The 19,352-nt window shown below is 29.5% G+C and overlaps 6 protein-coding genes across 6 annotated transcripts; 3 read left to right on the top strand and 3 right to left on the bottom strand.

Annotated features, from left to right (window-relative positions):
• Positions 1-509: 509 nt before the first annotated feature.
• Tsp_07488 (deoxyribonuclease II family protein) lies at positions 510-3,160 on the bottom strand. The gene is made up of 6 exons (XM_003381790.1): positions 3,054-3,160; positions 2,050-2,276; positions 1,832-2,002; positions 1,086-1,289; positions 662-888; positions 510-611 (listed from the first exon to the last, which is right to left on the bottom strand). The coding sequence occupies exons 1-6, from the start codon at positions 3,158-3,160 to the stop codon at positions 510-512; spliced, it is 1,038 nt and encodes a 345-aa protein (XP_003381838.1).
• Positions 3,161-4,632: 1,472 nt separating this feature from the next.
• Tsp_07489 (deoxyribonuclease II family protein) lies at positions 4,633-7,274 on the top strand. Its single transcript, XM_003381789.1, has 7 exons — positions 4,633-4,751; positions 5,489-5,589; positions 5,623-5,709; positions 5,777-5,932; positions 6,477-6,680; positions 6,895-7,121; positions 7,173-7,274. The coding sequence occupies exons 1-7, from the start codon at positions 4,633-4,635 to the stop codon at positions 7,272-7,274; spliced, it is 996 nt and encodes a 331-aa protein (XP_003381837.1).
• Positions 7,275-8,494: 1,220 nt separating this feature from the next.
• Positions 8,495-11,138, bottom strand: Tsp_07490 (conserved hypothetical protein). The gene is made up of 10 exons (XM_003381788.1): positions 11,100-11,138; positions 10,848-10,859; positions 10,233-10,367; positions 9,908-10,069; positions 9,618-9,647; positions 9,396-9,456; positions 9,121-9,336; positions 8,955-9,053; positions 8,581-8,651; positions 8,495-8,503 (listed from the first exon to the last, which is right to left on the bottom strand). The coding sequence occupies exons 1-10, from the start codon at positions 11,136-11,138 to the stop codon at positions 8,495-8,497; spliced, it is 834 nt and encodes a 277-aa protein (XP_003381836.1).
• An 812-nt stretch (positions 11,139-11,950) lies between these two features.
• On the top strand, positions 11,951-13,506 carry Tsp_07491 (conserved hypothetical protein). Its single transcript, XM_003381787.1, has 6 exons — positions 11,951-12,057; positions 12,351-12,434; positions 12,855-12,860; positions 12,912-13,114; positions 13,300-13,352; positions 13,411-13,506. The coding sequence occupies exons 1-6, from the start codon at positions 11,951-11,953 to the stop codon at positions 13,504-13,506; spliced, it is 549 nt and encodes a 182-aa protein (XP_003381835.1).
• A 200-nt stretch (positions 13,507-13,706) lies between these two features.
• On the bottom strand, positions 13,707-15,644 carry Tsp_07492 (solute carrier family 25 member 46). Its single transcript, XM_003381786.1, has 10 exons — positions 15,503-15,644; positions 15,304-15,331; positions 14,986-15,031; positions 14,872-14,949; positions 14,719-14,819; positions 14,609-14,665; positions 14,504-14,561; positions 14,278-14,442; positions 14,051-14,186; positions 13,707-13,984 (listed from the first exon to the last, which is right to left on the bottom strand). Exons 1-10 carry the CDS (start codon positions 15,642-15,644, stop codon positions 13,707-13,709), a joined length of 1,089 nt encoding a protein of 362 aa, XP_003381834.1.
• Positions 15,645-17,881: 2,237 nt separating this feature from the next.
• Positions 17,882-19,343, top strand: Tsp_07493 (hypothetical protein). Its single transcript, XM_003381785.1, is given in 6 exon segments — positions 17,882-18,008; positions 18,062-18,150; positions 18,386-18,589; positions 18,601-18,763; positions 19,214-19,231; positions 19,336-19,343. 6 exon segments carry the CDS (start codon positions 17,882-17,884, stop codon positions 19,341-19,343), a joined length of 609 nt encoding a protein of 202 aa, XP_003381833.1.
• The last annotated feature ends 9 nt before the right edge of the window (positions 19,344-19,352 follow it).

The raw sequence follows: 19,352 nt of genomic DNA, 5'->3' as shown, positions 1-19,352 counted from the left end.
AATTTTCAAATCAAAAGATTTGCTTCATATTCATATATTTTTATTACAAAATCAATTTTCGATAAGATTTCTCTTCAAAATGATCATTTGTAAATTCATTTGGCAACTCAAAAAAGCATGTGCACATATCTACCTCTATTTATGCGCTTAATTTATTTACAATTCATATAAACAATTACAAATGCCAGAAAAAGCAAAGAAAGGTGAAGAAATAATAAGAGAAAATCAATTTGGATTTATTTGTCAGTAGATATTATTTTATTATTCTATAGGTTGCCAGGAAATTGAGAGAAGAATGAAAAAGAAATCAGATTGAAGGTTGATAGCAGTGCACATTGTAAGCAGTAAATTATGCATAACTATCATAAAACTTTTACGTAATATGTGAGTATCCATTGTTTTCAAACGTAAAATATGAAAAACTGTTTTAGTGACAAAAAACATGATACTCTTATTGACAACAGTAGTTTATTACCGATCAAGTAAAATCAACTTTGAATAAATTGCATTTATGAACAGGAATCCACTTTGGCAGCAATAGTGTTGAAACGTGCAAAAATACTCGCTAGTTGAATACAAACTGCAACAGCTGGTTCATATTTTTGTGAAATCTAAAATCACCATAAATATATTAAGGAAATTATAAACCATAGTAACATACCGCATAAGGCTTGTCAACTGCACAGAAAATATCTCCATTCTCAGGAATCAACCAATTTGTAACATCCTTCTCTAAACTACTAGCTTGGTTGTCAACACTTATAGGACTTGAAACAGGAAGTATATGTCTTCCAGGAATTTTACAATTTGCTTTCAATTTTTTATCCCGTCTTGACCATACTTTGATGGTCTTTTTCAACTGTCTAGATATTATTTTCTGGTATATTTCTGAAAACATTTCAAGGTGAAATAGTGCAAAATGCTAAAATATTTCAGCAATAAGAAAAAGTATGTGAAATTACAAATTCAAATTTTTGATGATTACTCAATAAATAATTTATACGTTTTGTCCGTACGTGCTCATATTTTAGGGGTTGAACAATTTTGCAAAATTTCAAATATCTTTCTACAAATGAAATAGTTACCATATTTTGATCTTCCAGATTTGCTGAATATTTGAACTGGAACTGAAGGAACAGCCTGTGTACCAATGTTCTGCTTTGTTGTAAACGGTGGCATGACAGCAGTTTCTCCGTTGAGTAACTTTCTTAATCTAGGTCTAGTTCTCACTTCAGTTTCCGGAACATCGTTATAATGGATGAATGGCGAAGCCATAAATAAGGCAGCCGCTTAAACACACACACACACACATATATATATATATCCTGCTATAATTTCATTATTTTCCAAATTAAGCGTTAAATAGTATGCACTATGCATATAATGTGGTATAATGATTGCTGAACTTTTTCTATGCCACATCTTTAGGAAACAGTAATGCTTTCAAGATTTTTATTATTCAAGCAGCATGCATTTAAAATTATTTTTTATTGCCACAGAATAATTGGTGATTATTGAAATTATGTCTTTTTACAATTAATTCATATGAATACAGATGAATACAAAAAGCGATTAATTCGTAAATAAATAAAAATGTGATGTGCCACATGTTTAACTATGTGAATGATTTTCTTCCACGTTTTTCACTTCTTTTCATCGTCATTGATAGTGTGGGACATTTTAAAAATCTCAGAAGATGAAGAAATTCAAATTAATAATAGAATCCATCTTGTCACAGAAATTGAATAGTTGCTATTTTTTGCAATCTCGTTCAGAGAAAACATTATTTTGTATAGTATTAAAATTCATACTTCAATGTAAGTAAACAAACCTATTGGTTCAATTTGAGATTCAGCAATTGTAAGACAAATCAATAAATGACCATTTGCATATTCTGATGCTGGAAATGTGTATGCCACTTTTGGTATTGGATAACCAGGTACTGTATGAACAATCCAAGCAGCAGAATCTACTCCAGCACTAGTGTCTAATATTACAACACCTAAACATGCATAATTAATAGAAACATTTTCTTTTACGAAATTTTACTAAGACCTTTGCTATTTGATTTTGTTTTAACTCCTACCGCTCCAGCTGCCACATTGTTATAAGCAAAGAAATGTTTATTTTGATGAGTTCCAGTGACACTTTCTAATGTTTTTACAAAAGAATGATCAGCAGCATTGTGAAGATCTTGTGGATATGCATCCCATGCCGCTGCCGCTGGTACCAGAATTTTTCCTCGCTTTTCTCCAGGTGGTTTGTATAAAATCACCCTATAATTTCAATGTCACTCGCATACATATTTCAACGCGATATTGCTTTTGATGAATTAAAATTTAAGTCGCTTATATTATTTTCTATTCTGCTTATAAGCTGATAATAATTTTATGCTTTTTATATTTTATATTTTACTATTTCTTTTTATATTATTTTACTACATACTTTCTATTATTTATATTTTTTATTTTTGCTACTTGTATTACTTGTTACAACAGAGCGGTAATGTGTATTTGTCGCATTTCATAGCATCAAAGCATGTTATATGTAGGTAATAGTAGATAAATTCAAACAATTCAAGAAAACAAATTTATTAAACGTTTATGAATGAAATTTGATGACTAACGCACTAGATATACCCTACTTTTTGTGAAATGCGATTTTAATATCATTTTCATGTTTTAATGTAAATGAAACATAAATGAAGTAAAAACAGAAGTTGGTAAAAAGTTTATGTACAGTTACTCGGTGATAAATGATATAAATTAAATTTTTGCCTTCCCAGTAAAATGTCAAAAATGCATTTAACAAGAGTTTTCAAAAAATGTTCAAATTCACATGTAGCAAGAAATATGTTTTGGTGCTATAATGCAGCCATAGCATAAAACCGTTTGGTGTGCATGAATACTTGGAGAGCATTAAAAAAAATAAAAAAAGAGATTCTGTTGTTTTCACTACTAATTATTAATTTTTTTAATGAATACTAATGTTATTCACAAAGATATACTGATTATACAGTGCTAATATAAGATAAAAATTTCCAAATCGCATACCAATCAATATCACCTCCTCCATTAGCTTGCCGACATTTCGATATTTGTGCAATGCAAAAATGAAAAATGCAAAAAATCAGCAATGCCAATAATGTTACTTCTTTCATCTTATGCACAGCTGATCTTATTGTCAAAATGTTGGCAGATGTTTCACACTTAATTTTCTAATCTCACAGTGTTTCGAATTGTTTACTCAAACAGTAGCTTGTAAAATTTTAGGAATATTTGCTTTCTCAATTGATAAATGCACTTATAAACAACTCCAGAAATCAGTGTGAATAATCCGCAATTAAGTGATGAGCTTGATGTATTATTTGACGTAATTAATAAAACTAATTAAGAGATATGGGTGAATACACCAAAGGCAGGTGCACGTTGGAGCAGTTTCTCGAAGCTTTATTGCATCCAGCTCCGGAGTCGTTTTAATGCCGCTATCAAAGAAGTGGTTTTGTATTATATTTCTATCATACTTTATTGTTTTCTTTTCTTTTCCAGTACTTCCACTTTGTTAATATTCATCACCTATATTTGCTTATTTTACTTATTGTTGCTTATTATTGCTGTTATTGTATGTTATTTGCTGTTGTTTATTATTCATATCATTATCTGTTATTTACAGTTTTTATTGTTGTTGTTAAATACCGAAAAATAAAAAAAATTATTTTGCTGATTTGTTGACCTATTGCTATTTCATTTTATTAACTTTAATGAATTACCATAATAATGAAATACAGAAAGTTTTTTTAATAGTATTACAAACAATGATCACTAAAAAGTGTAAAATGGGAAAACAAATATTTGAAGAAAAAACAGATATTAAATGAATGAAAAAACTTCATGATTTTTGATAACAGTTATGTTATTTGTAGCAATATTACGTAATCAAATATTTGGACCAATGAAATGAAACGTATTGTAGCAAATAAAAATAGAATAATTTGAATCAGTGAACAGTTAGAGCATTTGCATCATCGACCCCAAAACTCATACAATGAATATTGTTAATAATAAATTTCTTTATTATAAGGTATTCTTTACCCTTTTAATAATTACTGATTCTCGATCAGATTCATTTCACCTTTACGTTAATTTACCATAATAGCTGGTATAATGATCTCCTCACCAATGGTATACTACTGTGCATTTTTTGCTATATTAAGGGAGTTGCTGTATGATGCCTTCAGTCCTCCTTCACAATCAATAAATAGACAGAAAAATTCACAAACGAATATATAGAGAAGAAATGCCCGCTTAAATTCCAAAATAAGTTATAATAAATAGCTGTCGACAATTTTTATGATTTTTATTAAAACACTTGTGGCAATACATATTAAATCAACCTTTGAATTAATTTTCCGTTAGCTTTACTGAAATTTACTTTAATTAATAACATTAAATCACACATCTAACTCATCAATATTGAAATGGGGATTGCACACACTGTTTTTACTTGTTTACAAATGCAATGCGCAACTGAGAAAACAAAGATTTCTTAGATTTTCAGTGTGATTATTTACGTAAACAGTCCAAAATTCATTGAGACATATAAATATCAACATTTTGATAATAAAATCAGCAAATGATTCATATGATGAAAAAATTAGCATTATTATTATCATTGATTCATTGCACTTTGTATTTCTGCGCTGCTCAAACATCGAAATGTCAACAAGCTGATGGAGCAGGGAATGTAGACTGGTATGTTATGCTCTGCCTTTTCTCTCACATGCGCATGATTTATTGAAAATTCCTTTTTACGATAACATAAATACATGCCGTTTTATTAATTAATGATAAATATTAACGGCAGCAAAGTTTAACACATGCAAAATTTTGCACGTTTTTCAACTAATTTAAAAATATTCTTATAGAGCAGTCAAGCATTGCTTATTATATGCTATTCATAAAAAATGTATTACATTGTCATGCGTCTGATTAGAAATTACTTTCCGATTGATTTAGTTTAGCAGTGACTGATATTTTTCATAATAGTTATAAATTTGAATTTGTTATTTCATCCTACTTCAGTTAGTGCAGTTGTTCAGAATTTTAAAGCAAATTCTTTCTTATTTTTTGCATTTATGATCAGCTTACAGAATATAATATCATTAATAATATAATTGTAATCACAAATAGGAACAGTATTTTTGTAAATTACTGTAATATCAATGAACGACTCTCAGCTTTGTAATTAAGCGTTTGTGCTAGTAATTTGAAAATTTAATACCGAATTTGGAATTATAATATTAACTGTGAAGAAGTTTCAAATGCAAATGGTGAGCATGCAACCTTCTTGTTTTAAATAAATAGTGCTGAAAAATATTAATTAGTTCCCAATGCAAGTAGTATGCGCTATAACACAAAACGATGTTAATTTATTTTATTAAATGTAATTACGCATTATAATACTTATTGCAATAATATTCCAATTATAGGGCCATTTTATATAAACCACCTGGACAAAAAAGAGGAAGCCTTCTGATACCACCAGGTGCGGCATGGGAAGGATATCCGGCAGATCTCGATGCCGGTGCTGGTCATTCATTTTTGAAAACATTTGAAAGTGTAGTTGGAGCCCATAATAATAAAAAATTTTTTGCATATAACAATGCGGCACCTGGTGTAGTAGGAGTTAAAACAAAGTCGAATAGCAAAGGTTTTTGCAGAATTTTGTAAAAAATACGTTGCTATTAATCATGCATGTTTAGGTGTTGTAATATTAGACATTACAGCTCCAACAGATGAAGCTGCTTGGATTGTTCATACAGTACCTGGTTATCCAAAACCAAAAGTGGCATACACATTTCCAGCATCAGAATATGCAAATGGTCATTTGTTGATTTGTCTTACAATTGCTGAATCTCAAATTGAACCAATAGGTTTGTCTATTTATATTGAAATGATAATTTACCTAAATGAAGTCTGCCTGAATTAAAGTGTAATGAATTGCAGTTATTCAGTTTATATTATTTAATGTCAGTTGCGTTTGCTACTTTGTTTTTTAAAATATTTTCTTTCTCTCAACGCAGATTCAATGAGATGAAAAATATGGATAGAATCTTCACGAAAAATGCGATAAGAAATGTATTTAGCCTTAAATTTTTATTATTTCAAGAATTAAATGACTTCTGTTCATTTCATTATTCATTATTCAACAGTGTTTTTCTTCGTAAAAACAAATTATTGAGTATTATTTATACCATAGGTATATCATATTTATACCATATTAAAAATAAAATTGTTATCAATAATGTAATATTATATTATAGAATAATAATACAAAACTTGAAAATATTACTGCTTTCTAAATATGCGGTGTGCAAGCAGTTCAGCAATCTATTAACTGAACTGTAAACATACTGCATATTACATAACGCTTATTTCAAAAAACAAACAAAGAATAAAAGAAATGAAATATTTCAGCCGCTGCTTTATTGATGACTTCACCATTTATCTATTACAATGACGTTCCTGATGCAGAAGTAAACACCAGACCTTCACTAAAAAAGGTGTTAAGTGGGGAAACTGCTTTGAAGCCACCATTTTCAGCAAAACAGAACATTAAGACACAAGCAAATCCCTCGGTTCCCGTTCAAATATTCAGCAAATCTGAACGATCAAAATATGGTAATTATTTAATTTTGAGAAACTTTTCATACATTTTATAAATGATAGAATTATTAAAATATGTGTAAATTCCGGAAAAACACATAAGTTAATTATTGTATTATTGGAACAAATTGGCATGTAAAATTTTACATATTCGATTTTGCTTATTAGATATATTCTTTTTTTGTTGAAATGCTGTCAGATTGCCTAACATATGTTGAAATGTTTTCAGAAATATACCAGAAATTAATATCTAGACAGTTGAAAAAGACGATCAAAGTATGGTCAAGACGGGATAAAAAATTGAAAGCAAATTGTAAAATTCCTGGAAGACATATACTTCTTGTTTCAACTCCTATAGATGTTAATACGCAAGCTAGTAGTTTAGAGAAGGATGTTACAAATTGGTTGATTCCTGAAAATGGAGATATTTTCTGTACAGTTGACAAGCCTTATGCTGTATGTTGCTGTGTTTTATAATTTTATTAATATATTGATGGTGATTTTTAGATATCACAAAAATATGAACCAGCCGTTGCAGTTTGTATTCAACTTGCGAATATTTTTGCACGTTTCAGCACTATTGCTGCCAAAGTGGATTCCTGCTCTTAAATTCATTTTTTCTGTACACGCAAGAGCATTCATTCTTTGAGCGGCAATAGATCGTTCCTGTCAATTAAAGTGTCGTGTTTTTGACATTAAAACGATTTTTTGCATTTTCTGTTTGAAAACAATAAACAGTTGCACATTTTTTAATTTTATTGTAGTATTACCTGCTTTACTTGAAGAAATTTACAATATAATCAAATTTCAGCTTAATTTTATTCTTATACTCTCTCGACTGCCTGTCAACCAATAGAATACATTGATTTATATTTGTACACAATTAAAAATTGAATTTTCCTAATTGATGACTAACTTTTCCTTGGTTTTCCTTCTTACACTTGCAATTATTTACATGCATTACAAACAGATTAAAATAATAAACAGATGTAGATGAATGCATACGTATATTTTATTGTCAAACAAGTTCTTATAAAATTACAAAATTTCACCTCGATGTGGTATTCACATTTCATTAACATATAGGCATTTGCGAATGTCGCATTTTTGAAGAAATTATCTGATTTCGTTTTTTATGGCTATGGAAGAGTAAGTTCCATTAACTGTATTGCTGTCTTACTGAAAAGTAGTGCCATTCGACAAGTTTTTCCATTAAGTATCTTATTCGGTAGAACTGTTCAAGAAATTTCTCCACATTGTAGTAACTTTATGTTGTCTTTACCTAATATCCAAAAGCAAACACATATCATTGCAAATAATATGGTGATGTAAAATCATTTTTTGATTAACAATAATTCACAGAGTTTCATTGAAACATCACATATTCTTCATCTGCTCATCGTTGAAGAACAATTTATGGATGACTTAGCAGTAAGCAGTTCAGACGATATATCACTTTTTTACTAAATCTTATTTACATTACTCTTCAACAGCATTTCAACAAGGTTGTTCTGATATTGCTCAGATGATGAAGTTTAAATAATTCAGAAATTCGAAGCTGTTTTTTAAACTTTTCAGAAGTAAAGATTTCAGTTTTCGTAACTGGGCATGGATATCTTAAATCACTTTAATAATAACCTCGTTCCAATTCTTGGAATGCAATTCAGCACTATTAAATTTAAATTTATGTAATTTGTTGCAACTTGCGGTGACTTTCATCCACCAAACATTTCCCATAACAAATGTAATTTTGGCTGCTGTTGAATGAGAACGTAATAAATTTCATCAAACAGTACATTACTGATCAGGTGATGAATAATTTTATCATTTTACTGAAACTAAAAATTGCGATTCAAAACTTTCATAATGACTGATATTAATATTATCAAACAGAGATCAATTTTTCAGAATAAACCGCTTTATCATCACAGAATATAATTTTGAAAACAGTACAAAATGTTTCGCCATTCAAAAATGAATGCACAACTGATTAATTTCATTTTATAATTGAAATAAGGTAATAAATTTTACTTTTAAATTCAACAGTACCTTTTCAAATTGACATGATTCCATTTTCAACTGTAACAAAATGGGAAATCCTCTTTTTTTACAACTTATTTAATTTTTCATTTTCAAACTATGACAAATTTAATAACACTAATGTAGTCTAAATATTTCAACACTTATGATTTCAGAACAAAAATGCAAATATAAAATAAACAGAAATTTATTCATACAAATATTGTACAGAAGGTAGAGCTAATGAGCGCATTGCTTTATTAAACTTACTGATAAATTCAGCACTGCTTTTCAAGTTATCTTTTTTAATCTGCTTTGCAATCTTATAAAAATCCATTACATTTTCAACAGTAATCAAATCTTGATTGTCTAAATATTATTATAGTGTAAAATAGGCATCAATTTTGAAAAAATAACAATTCAAAATATCCTTTACCTGGAAATGGCAATTCTTTTAACGCATCTGTAAGTCTTAATTTGTAAATATAAATATGCCACATATACTTTTGTATTAACAGCTGATCTTCTTTTTCTTTTGGTAATTTCAATGATAAACGACGATTAACCATGTTTAATTTGTTCGCTAATTCAGCATTTTCCTTTATCAGCTGTTCTTTTTGCTCAGCAAAACGGATTGATTGGCGCTCTATTCCTGTAAAATTGCACATTTTTTAGCATAGCTGTAAATTATCACTTTTTATTGTTTCTTACGATTGTTGAAATCAATGAAATCCCGTGTTAAGTACATAGTTTTGTCGCTTTCTGAAGGCAGCTATAAAAAGTTGTAATTATCCTTACACATCTATCTATATATATATGATTTATAATTATTTCATTATCATTCAATATTACTTCATGTTTCACATCAATTTAAAGTAAATATCACATAAATTAATCTTTCTAGATTAAAATCATTCATGTTCAAAATGTAACGTCATTTTGTGCAGACGAATCTTTCAGAGTCTTAATAATAATTCAAAGTATGCAAAATATAAATTCCTAATCATGAAGTACTGTTTTAATGACAACAGTGTTTTTTATCATATAACTTACAGTATTCTAAGAAAACATTTTCTAAATGAACGATGTTTGGATATAATGAACTTTGAGAAAATAAAAATGCTATTCCTTAAATTGCAGCACAAAAAATTAATAAAACGCATTCGTTCTACTTTTATAAAAAAAACTTTTAAATATCAAAAAAAATAATTCACAAAATTTACCCAATGCTTCATCGACTTTGGACAAACAGAGGGTCGTTCCGTTGACGACCGTCTTTTTTTACTTGGTGGTTCAATAGGGAGATCGGCGCTTTCAGTTGGTGTTTTGACTGGTGTTTTCGTTTCTAACCCGTTTCGTAATTCAGCAGCACGATTTCTGTAATTCTGAAATTATGCAAATTCTTAGCTGAACAAAACAAAAAATCAAACAAATTTTGTACATTTCAAATAATTTCAAATCATCACTTTTTCTTACATATGCTATTAAATAAAGTCACTTCATTTCGTAAAGCGCTTACAGTTTAAACTTTCAACGTAGAATAATTACCTGTTTTTCTTCAACAGATAACTGTTGCCATGCAGCGCTGAGTTTTCTTATTAATTCAAACTTTCGAAGCACGTAGCTTTCACCTACGACCTTCCTGCCTATTTCATGGCAAAACAGTCCAAATCCACTTAACGTCTTGAATGACTTAATCGATTTACTTCCATCCATTGTACAGATGAATATTTAAATAAACCAATTCTAAACAAATATTCTAGAAAATAAAAATAAAAATGAGATCTTTCACCTAGCTTGAAGTTTATAAAACAAACAAAACCATTATAATGCGACTGCTTTAACGAAAGCATTAATAATCATAATTAATAGTTAAAAATATTAAAACTAGGAATAATGTCAAAAGGACTAATAACAGAATATTCGGATAAAGAAAAAAGTCAAAATATGAATAACTTGCACAACCAATAAAAAAATACTGTATCATGATTTAAAGATAATGAGGGATAAATTTTAGAACAGAAGTTGCAAATAATAATTGGTGACTTTTTTCTGTTTTTATATTGCTAATAAAAATACTAAAATTTTCGACCATTTTTTCTTAAATATATGGTGGTGTTTTTCCGATCCAAACGTTTAGTTTTATAAATTTTAAAAAATTACCCTAACGATGTGCTTTAAAAATTCGAAACAAATTTTTAAATTTTATTGTACTTTTATTTAATTTGACTTGAAATATTTGACAAAACATATTTATTTAAGGAATTAGAAATGTCTTAATGATATAATTGAGCGTAATTGTTTAATAAAATTAATCTGTGCAGATATGTTTGAACACTGGCGCAAATGAGTATTTAAGAAGCCTAACCAGCTGAAACTTATTTGTCAGCGGGAATCAGATTGCTCAGATTTCACCGGAAAATATGGTAACTGCTGTTGCGGTATTTTCGTCATTTGATTAATTATGCTGTGGTCTGAGCTGTTCTCTTTGTTCTTCCAGTCGACCTTGAGAGCGACACAGCTGTCTGTAAATATCTATTTTCATAGTTTTTCATTGATTGCTCAAATTAGTGACTGATAGTAATACTTGATAAACTTAATAAATGAATATTGTAAATAAACTTATTGTCTGTTTCTAAAAAGAAATACAAAAACAAAACGGTAATCTCACATTATTCAGTCTATTGAAAATCAATTATTTCAGTTGTGCTAATACAGTTTAAAAATTGCATTAAGAATAACATTGAAAATAGTCATTGAGTAATAAATAAAAAATAAAATTTCGTTTTCTATACAAATTGTAATAAAATAAATAACGAGTGAAAATACTTTTTCAAAAACAATTCATGTGGTAAATATTTCAACAACAGTAAATTATACTGAAATATGTAATTAAATAAAAATCGCTGAAAACTGAGATAACCATGTACGAAATACAGAATCAATCTTATAGTTACTGTTTTCAGAAACGGAAACAAGCAGAATCATGGAAGACCTCAATTTATAAAATGAGAAGCTAATCTTTTCTTAGGCTTGTCATTTTTTACTTTTTTTTAAGAAAAGATTTCATTAAACATAGATTTCCTTTGGCGTGTAAGCAACCAGGTTAGCTGTATCAGTTCAAACTAGTGTTTCAAGCAGATTATAGCAAAAAACTGATCAGGGGGCAGTTTCCTTTCCTCTTGATTATCATCTTTATCTGCCAACCGTTTGAATTGATCAAAGCAGTTCTGTGATTGTTTGCATCCTCTCAACTTTATGGAATCATGTCGCCGCTTTATCAAAAAATTATTTCATTTCTGAGAAATTACTTGAGTTCATTACTGTTAAAAAAGTTTTGCAATGCGCAAAAACGATGGATGAAAAATACACCGTATCTTTACTTGCTAATCATACATTTTAGTACGATTTTGATGTTCATTATAATTATTTATTTATTTCGAATAAATGAACTTCGAAAGTATTTAATGAAAGTTGGCGTCTTCTACTTAATATCCAGTTACATTACATGCAACATCTGTCTAAAGATATAGTTGTTGTGGTGCAAAATTACTCTTGTTTGGACTGTTTTCTTGACCGACTGAGTATTGGCACAATGCCAAAATCTCATATATATGTACAGATATATACCGAAAAATAATAAAAAAGATAATGTGATTTGTCTAGAATAGAAAGTGAGAGATCAGTAAAACGTGCAATTTTACCGAAAATTTTCGCTCGAGAAGTTGCAGTTCACGAACCTGATTATCCGTAATTGCAGTGTAGGAGATTCCAATATTGTTTTATTTCTTTTTTATTTTTCTTTGTTTGATTTTGGATTTGTTGATTTAATTCACTTAATTTGTTTATTTAGATTGATAACTGAATTTTATTTATTTTGTTTTTTGATTTAATTATTAAATATAAAAAAGCTTTTGACGTTGAACTTTACTTTATAATTGAAACATTTAATGTTGTACAAATGCATGTTCTAGCAGTTCATACATGTTCAAGCAAATGTAAAAACAATATATATTTCTATACAAAAATTTGAAAATTCAATTATTTGGTTAACTTCAAATTTTTTATGCATAAAGCTTGAGTTTATTTATATTTACAGTAATCTCAAAGAAAGTTTTAGTAATAGATTATTTTTTATTAATATAATATTTTATTAAATAATAATTTTAGAAAAGTGTTAGAAATTAATTTTGTGTGTTTTGAGAATTTTAATCTTTTTTTTATTAGAAATTGGATGTTTTCTAATTTTTTGTCGATTCAAAGTATTCGTTATGTCCGAACATTTACCACCCCTCATCAGAAGCCTCCGTATCCATTCTATTTGAAACGCAATAGGACCGCTACTGAAATTGGACCAATGTATTACGAGAAGTGGGAATGGCCTCATCGAGAATCTGGATGGAGCGTTTTTCCATCGCAAAAGCCAAAAGGTATTTTTGATTTTCTACTAAAAAATGTGCCACAACAGTTTGCGAGATTCTAGTTATTAGTACAGAGAATAAAATTAATTTCAATACTGTTCTCAAATAGTGTTTGAAATTTTCGAATCGTTTGAAAGAATCCCTTCAAATATTAGTTCATTTAATTACTTTTTGTTAACGAACTTTTGTTTTAGAACTGTTAAGGTATCCAATCGAAATTATTGTTCCTGATTTGAAAGATACACAAGTTGTTTTATTTCTCATGTTGAATTCGTTAACATATATGTATATATGTGGATTTTTAGTTGCGACCGTATGTCACGTTTCGTCTACCTGAATCTGCATTGAACACTCGCGCAATGACTCCTAGAGATTTATACGAAGTTGCTTGTAAACGATAATCATAAAATATAATTTCACTTGAATAAAATTAAGCATTTAAACATCATATTTGCTTCATTTCTTTCATTTTATTTTTGCAACATTTTATACTTCATGAAATTATTGAATATTGGTATTCTTTCATGTTAATTGTAACTAAATGTTACGTTTCAAAAATTTCGCAAACAGAAGAAAGCTTTGCCTTTCTCGGCAGTTTTCGTTAGATATTTTCAACTTCATGATTATCGACTTCCGTTGATTCGCTAGTGATCATTGCTTCCATGTTTCTATCGAAATATTCATATATTAATCGAAACGTGTGCACCAAACCCAAATGTAACATGTATTGCAACACTAGTGCACCGAAACCTTTGTAAAATCCTCCAATGCCTTCATCTAGTTTAATCGTTCTGATGCAATCAATCACTCCTTCATAACGAGTCATAATTGGCATCACCGAACATCCGTCATCTAAATTGTCGATCAGTGTTCTGGTGCCTGTAATTTGGATTTTATGCAATAAAAATGTAAATATATTGAATTTTGAATTAAGAGAGAAAATACCTTGCAAATACAGCCTATGAAGAACAGTTTCAAACGGATACAAAAGTGCTTCTGTAAATAAATCAGATGTAAGCGCAGTGAACACTTCCGGAAAATACTTGTCAAAGGGTGACTTATTTTGCTCAGAGCGATTTGCCTATAGTTGAAAATATGATTGTGAAAAAATAAGAAGAAACATTCTTTACCCTGTGAGATTTCACAGAATTGTACATGTGCCAACGAAAAACTTTTTTTGTGACGTAGAACAGAAGTCGATATGCCACGGTTGGTACTGTCAAATTAAAGACGGAAAATCGAGGATGCCCTCGAGGACCCATTACATCGTTGTAAATGCGTTTAAATCCTTCATAAACGCAGTCAAACAAGCCAGGCTTTTCTCTGTCCAACGATGTCTGATAGATTATAAGAGTAAAAAATCAAATTATTATTATTATTTAATCGAACATTATTTACTTGAACAGTTTCCAGAAAGGCACTGATCATTATGGGAGTTGTCACTGCAAATGATATCCTAAAACAAAACTATTTGAATAACAAAACACTATCCACTTTACTTACGCCTTCAATGCCAAATGTTTCATCACTATCATCCAAGAATTAGGCGACATTATAACTCTAAATAATTTTTATTATGTGAATAATTAAACATAACTGGGATGCAAACATACTTTGGATAATCCAACGCTTCTGACATTAAATTTTCCGAAGCTACTGAGATGCCTCGTAAAACAATGCTGCTGGAAACGCCTTTCCACAAACTTCCAAAGTCCTAAAAACAATTATTGGATAATCAAAAAGAAAAATATATTCTGATTATTTACTTGATTGTGCTGCACGTTGTACATTATAGGAATCACTGTTACCGGAGTTCGATGATAATGAGCTGCTTTAAAGTTAACCTCAAAAAAGAGTAACATTTTGATTTGATTTATAACTTTGGTGTACACGTACTTGGCATTGCCGACGAAAGGCAATAAACGGCTGAGAAAATACGTTTTCCAATAAAATACTAAAGCAAGTCATTTTCAAACTTATGACAATTATGTTTAATATAATTTCTGACCTTGCAATACCAACCCCAATTCCGATATATTTTTCATATTGATCTAAAAAAGAAATTGCACGTTTCATAAAATGCAATTATTTTGCAAAATTGAAATTTTAACTAAATCTACATAATAAGAAATGAATTTTATGTATTGAGTAGAATTGAAAAAAATTTCTTAGCATATTCAAGAAACAAATGAAAATACTTCTGCTTTTCACCTAATAAGCGGGCGCCTTTAAATATTAGTTTATTTAGCAATACAAATATTAAACTTATCAACTTTTAATGGACAGAAATTCAAATATTTCGTATAAATTTACAAAAGATGCCCAAGTTAGTAGCAGTAACTCTAAAACAGTATTTTATAATCTTGTCATATGTAACAAAAAGCGAAAAACACAAACTTGACAAATTTTCAGGGGGCCATCTTTCTTGATGTGGTAATCTTGCTTGAGACATATAAACGGGTTGCGGACGGTAATACTTCCCACCAAAATGCTGATTATTATTATTGCGTTGTCTAGACTGAGGTACTTGGGAGTACATTTATAAGAATAATCAATAATCTAAAAATCAATAGAAAAAACACTTCATACAAATGAATTCATAAGACTTACAAAATTCGATAATCTACCACAACCAAGTAAAGGCACCTTCGGTACTGTCAGAGTATAGAACTTCATTATAATTTAAAATACTGTAACTTAATGTACTAAAAGCATTGTTATATGAAAGAGCATGTGGTAAATACTTCAAAGGTTCATTTTTGTTTATTTCAGTATTTACTCAGAAATAAATTAAAATAATAATAGATACTGAAAGTAATATAATTTGATGTGAATTAAAATAAAATTTTAAAACAGCTAAAAATTACTTATTATAATTTACATAATTAATAAAAAACTTGTATTAAGAAAATTTTCTCAACAGAGTGTACAACTGTATTGGTAATGTATTTACGATATCAGAAATGTCATTTGTATTCACTTATTTTGAATAATATTGAATTTTTTTCAAAAATATTGGAATAATCTTTTCCCTTTATTATATCATACAGTTAATTCAGTTATCATCATACGGTTAATATGATAAAGTACAGAAATTTAGTTAACAGTATACAATTGAAAAGCAAGTTATTGTATGACAGGGATGATTGAATTCCATTTTGTAATCTAAATGAAACTGATGCAAAGCTATAACTCAAACACAAAACGAATTTATTCATAGATTATTAGATGAGGTGTATAACTTTAATACAATATGTGCTCTACTCTGTAGGCATCAAAACTGAACTTGCTTTTCATTAATGACTTTTTATCCTACTGTTTTTCAATTGTGCAAGAGCAATATACTGCATGCGTATGTTTATTAATGTAGTATACTTTAAGCAATTCATTTGAAGAAAACGATTTTTACTGTATAAATTACACTGATACTAATTTCCAGTTTCATTATTTGCAGGTATGCAGAATTCACCAAAGTCGCCTGTCCCTGACTCGGATTCAGTACGCAGTGTCGATATCCTTGAAACACAGAGTAAGCTTTATAAATCTTGGAAAATAATTGCTTTAATTCTATTGTTCTAGGAAATGATAATACAGAAACAGTGCAGAATTATAGTAATCCAGATATCCCCGAAGATATCGAACAGTTGTGCAATTATGATGTTAACCGATTAGGTCATACCATGTATAGTCGCCGATTTATCCATAAATTGCTTTTCAGACTGTGCGAAGTGGGATTTCTCTGATTATTTTTGAATCTAGTTAATAGTATTTAAGGTGTTTAGGAGGCAGAATGTGAACATACTGAAGATATTGAAGAAATGGATAAAGAATTTGAGAAACATCTTTCCGACTTATGGGATATGAGCACTAACGAAGTTAAATTATTTGAAAGAATTATAAATATTTTATAATATATTTTTAGGAAGTTGTAAATTATTTAATGGAATTCGATGTATTGAAATTGTTCAGTTTTGTTCTTGAAAGCACTAACAAACCACGATTGACTGTAAATAATTTTACTTTATTTATTGTTGTACATGGAATATTTTAGGAAATGATTGTGGGAATCATGGCTAATATGGTTTGTTCCGCGCATCGATATGCAGGTTATCTCAGCACACATAGAAATTTATGGTAGTATTTACCAAAAAAAAATATCGTGTGTAATGAAATATTTTCAGTTTAACTATTGTTACGATGCTGAAGTGTCGAGATGCAGCTATACTACTTCAAGTTCTAAGGTAGAACAAAGTTTTTTATAATTTTCAAATATATAATTTGAAATTTGTGAAGGTTTATAAGAAATTTTCGAGAGTATGGCATGATGACGGAAATGTGGACAGAAGAAATGATGGCAATGAATTTTTGGGATGATTTTAACTTTATTCTTCTCAACTGCACAAACGGTACCAAATCAAAGAAATTACTAAATAGCAATGTTATTTTAACTGGTTAAGCATTTTAGTCGACCTTCGTGACGAAGTTGCTCGAGTGCTGTATTATCTTACAGACGATTCAGAAACTGTTTGCATGTACCTTGGGGAGCGAGAAAACTTTTTTAAGAATTTTTCAGAAATCATTACATCATTGCTGGATCGTCAGTTGTCAATGGCAGTTTGGCTTCTTGCAGGAGTGCTGCATAATTTTACCACTTTTCCATCTGGCTCGGCGATGTTAAGTAAACCTTGAAAAATATAATTCTTGTTCATTTATTTATTAATCAGTTTGAATTATCAAGAAAAAATTGCCCGCGAAATTTGTGAATGCTGTTTTACAATGCTGAAGATATTTACTAACAGATGGTCTGATCAGTTTTTATCTGACGATGAAATCATTGGATTACTACATTGTTTCCAAGTACTTGATGTTGTTTCAGAAGAATGTGTGGTTACCAGCCTTGAAGGTACATGCATTGCTGTTTTTAAACATACTGATATCATTATTATTTAATTATAGCGACATACTTGAAGAAAGTGCAGCCACTTTTAAAGCAAACTTTGGAAGGTGAAAATAATGAATTTCAACACCAGCTTCCTGTGCAAAATGTGCTCAGAATTATTGATTATTTATTGAGCAACGAGATTTCTTAGTCATTTTGTTTGTGTTTTTCATTTATGTTTCCATGTTTGATTTGGCATTTATTAAATTGTTTATTACTGAAAATAGCTTGTTATCTCTTGTTTATAACCTACAAAAAACAAATGTATCATTAGTGTAATGCATTTTAAGATCATAGGCACGTGTATTTTTTTAGTTTAAACGTCATTTATATGTAACGAGCCGCTCTCTCGGGTGGGCTCGTTCGTCACCTCAACCGAGTTATTAGCACAGTCGTCGCTTTGCGACGACGCACCAGTGTCGACCAGCGGGTTTCTCTGCGCGGACGTATCCTCCGCTTGGCTTCCGCCAGCTCGGTTCCCCTTTCTTCCGGGTTCACACTTTCCCGGTAACATTATCGCAATCACAAGACAAGTAATGAACACAGTATTTATTAGCAACTCCGAATGGACCATCACCGATTCGTCACAGCAGGATTCCAACACCAGCAGCAAAATACGCTCCAAGCAACGCACAACCGTAATTCTCCTTTGATCTTCAAGCATATATCCGCTGACGGTAGCTTCATTCGTCTTCCACTTCGTTGTTTGGATAAATACAGTTGTTAGCTCAGTCTGTGTCCGCTGCATATAGTTTAATTTCTTTACCGTAATTTATAAAGCGATTTTAATTTTTAATCTACTTTGTAAATTTAATCCACCTATTTGAAAATTCGAAGTGCGTAAAACCAAAAGTTTTGCAAAATATTGCTTTTTATTCCTGTTTCTTAAACTTTAATCTTATCGCAATGCTGTAGCTTTATTTTCAGTTACGGTATATAGATTACTGTAAGTTATTGAAAGTAAATAATTATGAAATGACTTGGAGAATATTTCAAAAGAAATTAGCAAGATGGAATGATTTGAATTTTTTAAGCAGTGAATTAAATATTAGTTCAATGCTGTGTTGTTTAATTAATATTTTTTAACATTTGGAATTTTTTTTACTTTTTTAGTTCTGTTTTTGAATGGAACATTTATATTTATATGGTAATAAAAATTTTGATTTAAGCGCTGTCGTTTGTAGAAGGTTTTTCACGTTTATTTAGTTTTGAAGTAAAATTCTAAGTTATGAAATAGAATCATTCATATAGTTTAATTGTGATGATTAAATAAAAAAATATTTTCTTTCAGTGCTTTGATCTCTTTTG

The sequence above is a fragment of the Trichinella spiralis genome (genome assembly GCF_000181795.1).
Source record: "Trichinella spiralis strain ISS 195 chromosome Unknown Scfld1, whole genome shotgun sequence".
Lineage (NCBI taxonomy): Eukaryota > Metazoa > Nematoda > Enoplea > Trichinellida > Trichinellidae > Trichinella > Trichinella spiralis.
This window is presented reverse-complemented; position numbering and strand designations above follow the sequence as displayed.

What these genes read in the sequence shown, in the direction of transcription:
- Tsp_07488 (XM_003381790.1), bottom strand. Translation starts at nt 3,160, where the DNA reads ATGAAAGAAGTAACATTATTGGCATTGCTGATTTTTTGCATTTTTCAT. An exon ending in GGAGGAGGTGATATTGATTG is followed by an intron (nt 2,277 to 3,053) that starts GTATGCGATTTG and finishes TTGAAATTATAG; the next exon opens with GGTGATTTTATACAAACCAC. An exon ending in ATCTGGAAGATCAAAATATG is followed by an intron (nt 889 to 1,085) that starts GTAACTATTTCA and finishes AAATGTTTTCAG; the next exon opens with AAATATACCAGAAAATAATA.
- Tsp_07489 (XM_003381789.1), top strand. Translation starts at nt 4,633, where the DNA reads ATGATTCATATGATGAAAAAATTAGCATTATTATTATCATTGATTCAT. An exon ending in AACAAAGTCGAATAGCAAAG is followed by an intron (nt 5,710 to 5,776) that starts GTTTTTGCAGAA and finishes TTGTAATATTAG; the next exon opens with ACATTACAGCTCCAACAGAT. An exon ending in ATCTGAACGATCAAAATATG is followed by an intron (nt 6,681 to 6,894) that starts GTAATTATTTAA and finishes AAATGTTTTCAG; the next exon opens with AAATATACCAGAAATTAATA.
- Tsp_07490 (XM_003381788.1), bottom strand. Translation starts at nt 11,138, where the DNA reads ATGACGAAAATACCGCAACAGCAGTTACCATATTTTCCG. An exon ending in ATTCGTCTGCACAAAATGAC is followed by an intron (nt 9,457 to 9,617) that starts GTTACATTTTGA and finishes AACTTTTTATAG; the next exon opens with CTGCCTTCAGAAAGCGACAA. An exon ending in AAAAGAATTGCCATTTCCAG is followed by an intron (nt 9,054 to 9,120) that starts GTAAAGGATATT and finishes AATAATATTTAG; the next exon opens with ACAATCAAGATTTGATTACT.
- Tsp_07491 (XM_003381787.1), top strand. Translation starts at nt 11,951, where the DNA reads ATGTCGCCGCTTTATCAAAAAATTATTTCATTTCTGAGAAATTACTTG. An exon ending in TCCATCGCAAAAGCCAAAAG is followed by an intron (nt 13,115 to 13,299) that starts GTATTTTTGATT and finishes CTTTTGTTTTAG; the next exon opens with AACTGTTAAGGTATCCAATC. An exon ending in CTGATTTGAAAGATACACAA is followed by an intron (nt 13,353 to 13,410) that starts GTTGTTTTATTT and finishes GTGGATTTTTAG; the next exon opens with TTGCGACCGTATGTCACGTT.
- Tsp_07492 (XM_003381786.1), bottom strand. Translation starts at nt 15,644, where the DNA reads ATGTACTCCCAAGTACCTCAGTCTAGACAACGCAATAATAATAATCAG. An exon ending in TTATTAGGTGAAAAGCAGAA is followed by an intron (nt 15,032 to 15,303) that starts GTATTTTCATTT and finishes GTATTTTCTCAG; the next exon opens with CCGTTTATTGCCTTTCGTCG. An exon ending in AAACATTTGGCATTGAAGGC is followed by an intron (nt 14,562 to 14,608) that starts GTAAGTAAAGTG and finishes GTTTTGTTTTAG; the next exon opens with GATATCATTTGCAGTGACAA.
- Tsp_07493 (XM_003381785.1), top strand. Translation starts at nt 17,882, where the DNA reads ATGCTGAAGATATTTACTAACAGATGGTCTGATCAGTTTTTATCTGAC. An exon ending in TGTGGTTACCAGCCTTGAAG is followed by an intron (nt 18,009 to 18,061) that starts GTACATGCATTG and finishes ATTTAATTATAG; the next exon opens with CGACATACTTGAAGAAAGTG. An exon ending in ACCAGCTTCCTGTGCAAAAT is followed by an intron (nt 18,151 to 18,385) that starts GTGCTCAGAATT and finishes ATATGTAACGAG; the next exon opens with CCGCTCTCTCGGGTGGGCTC.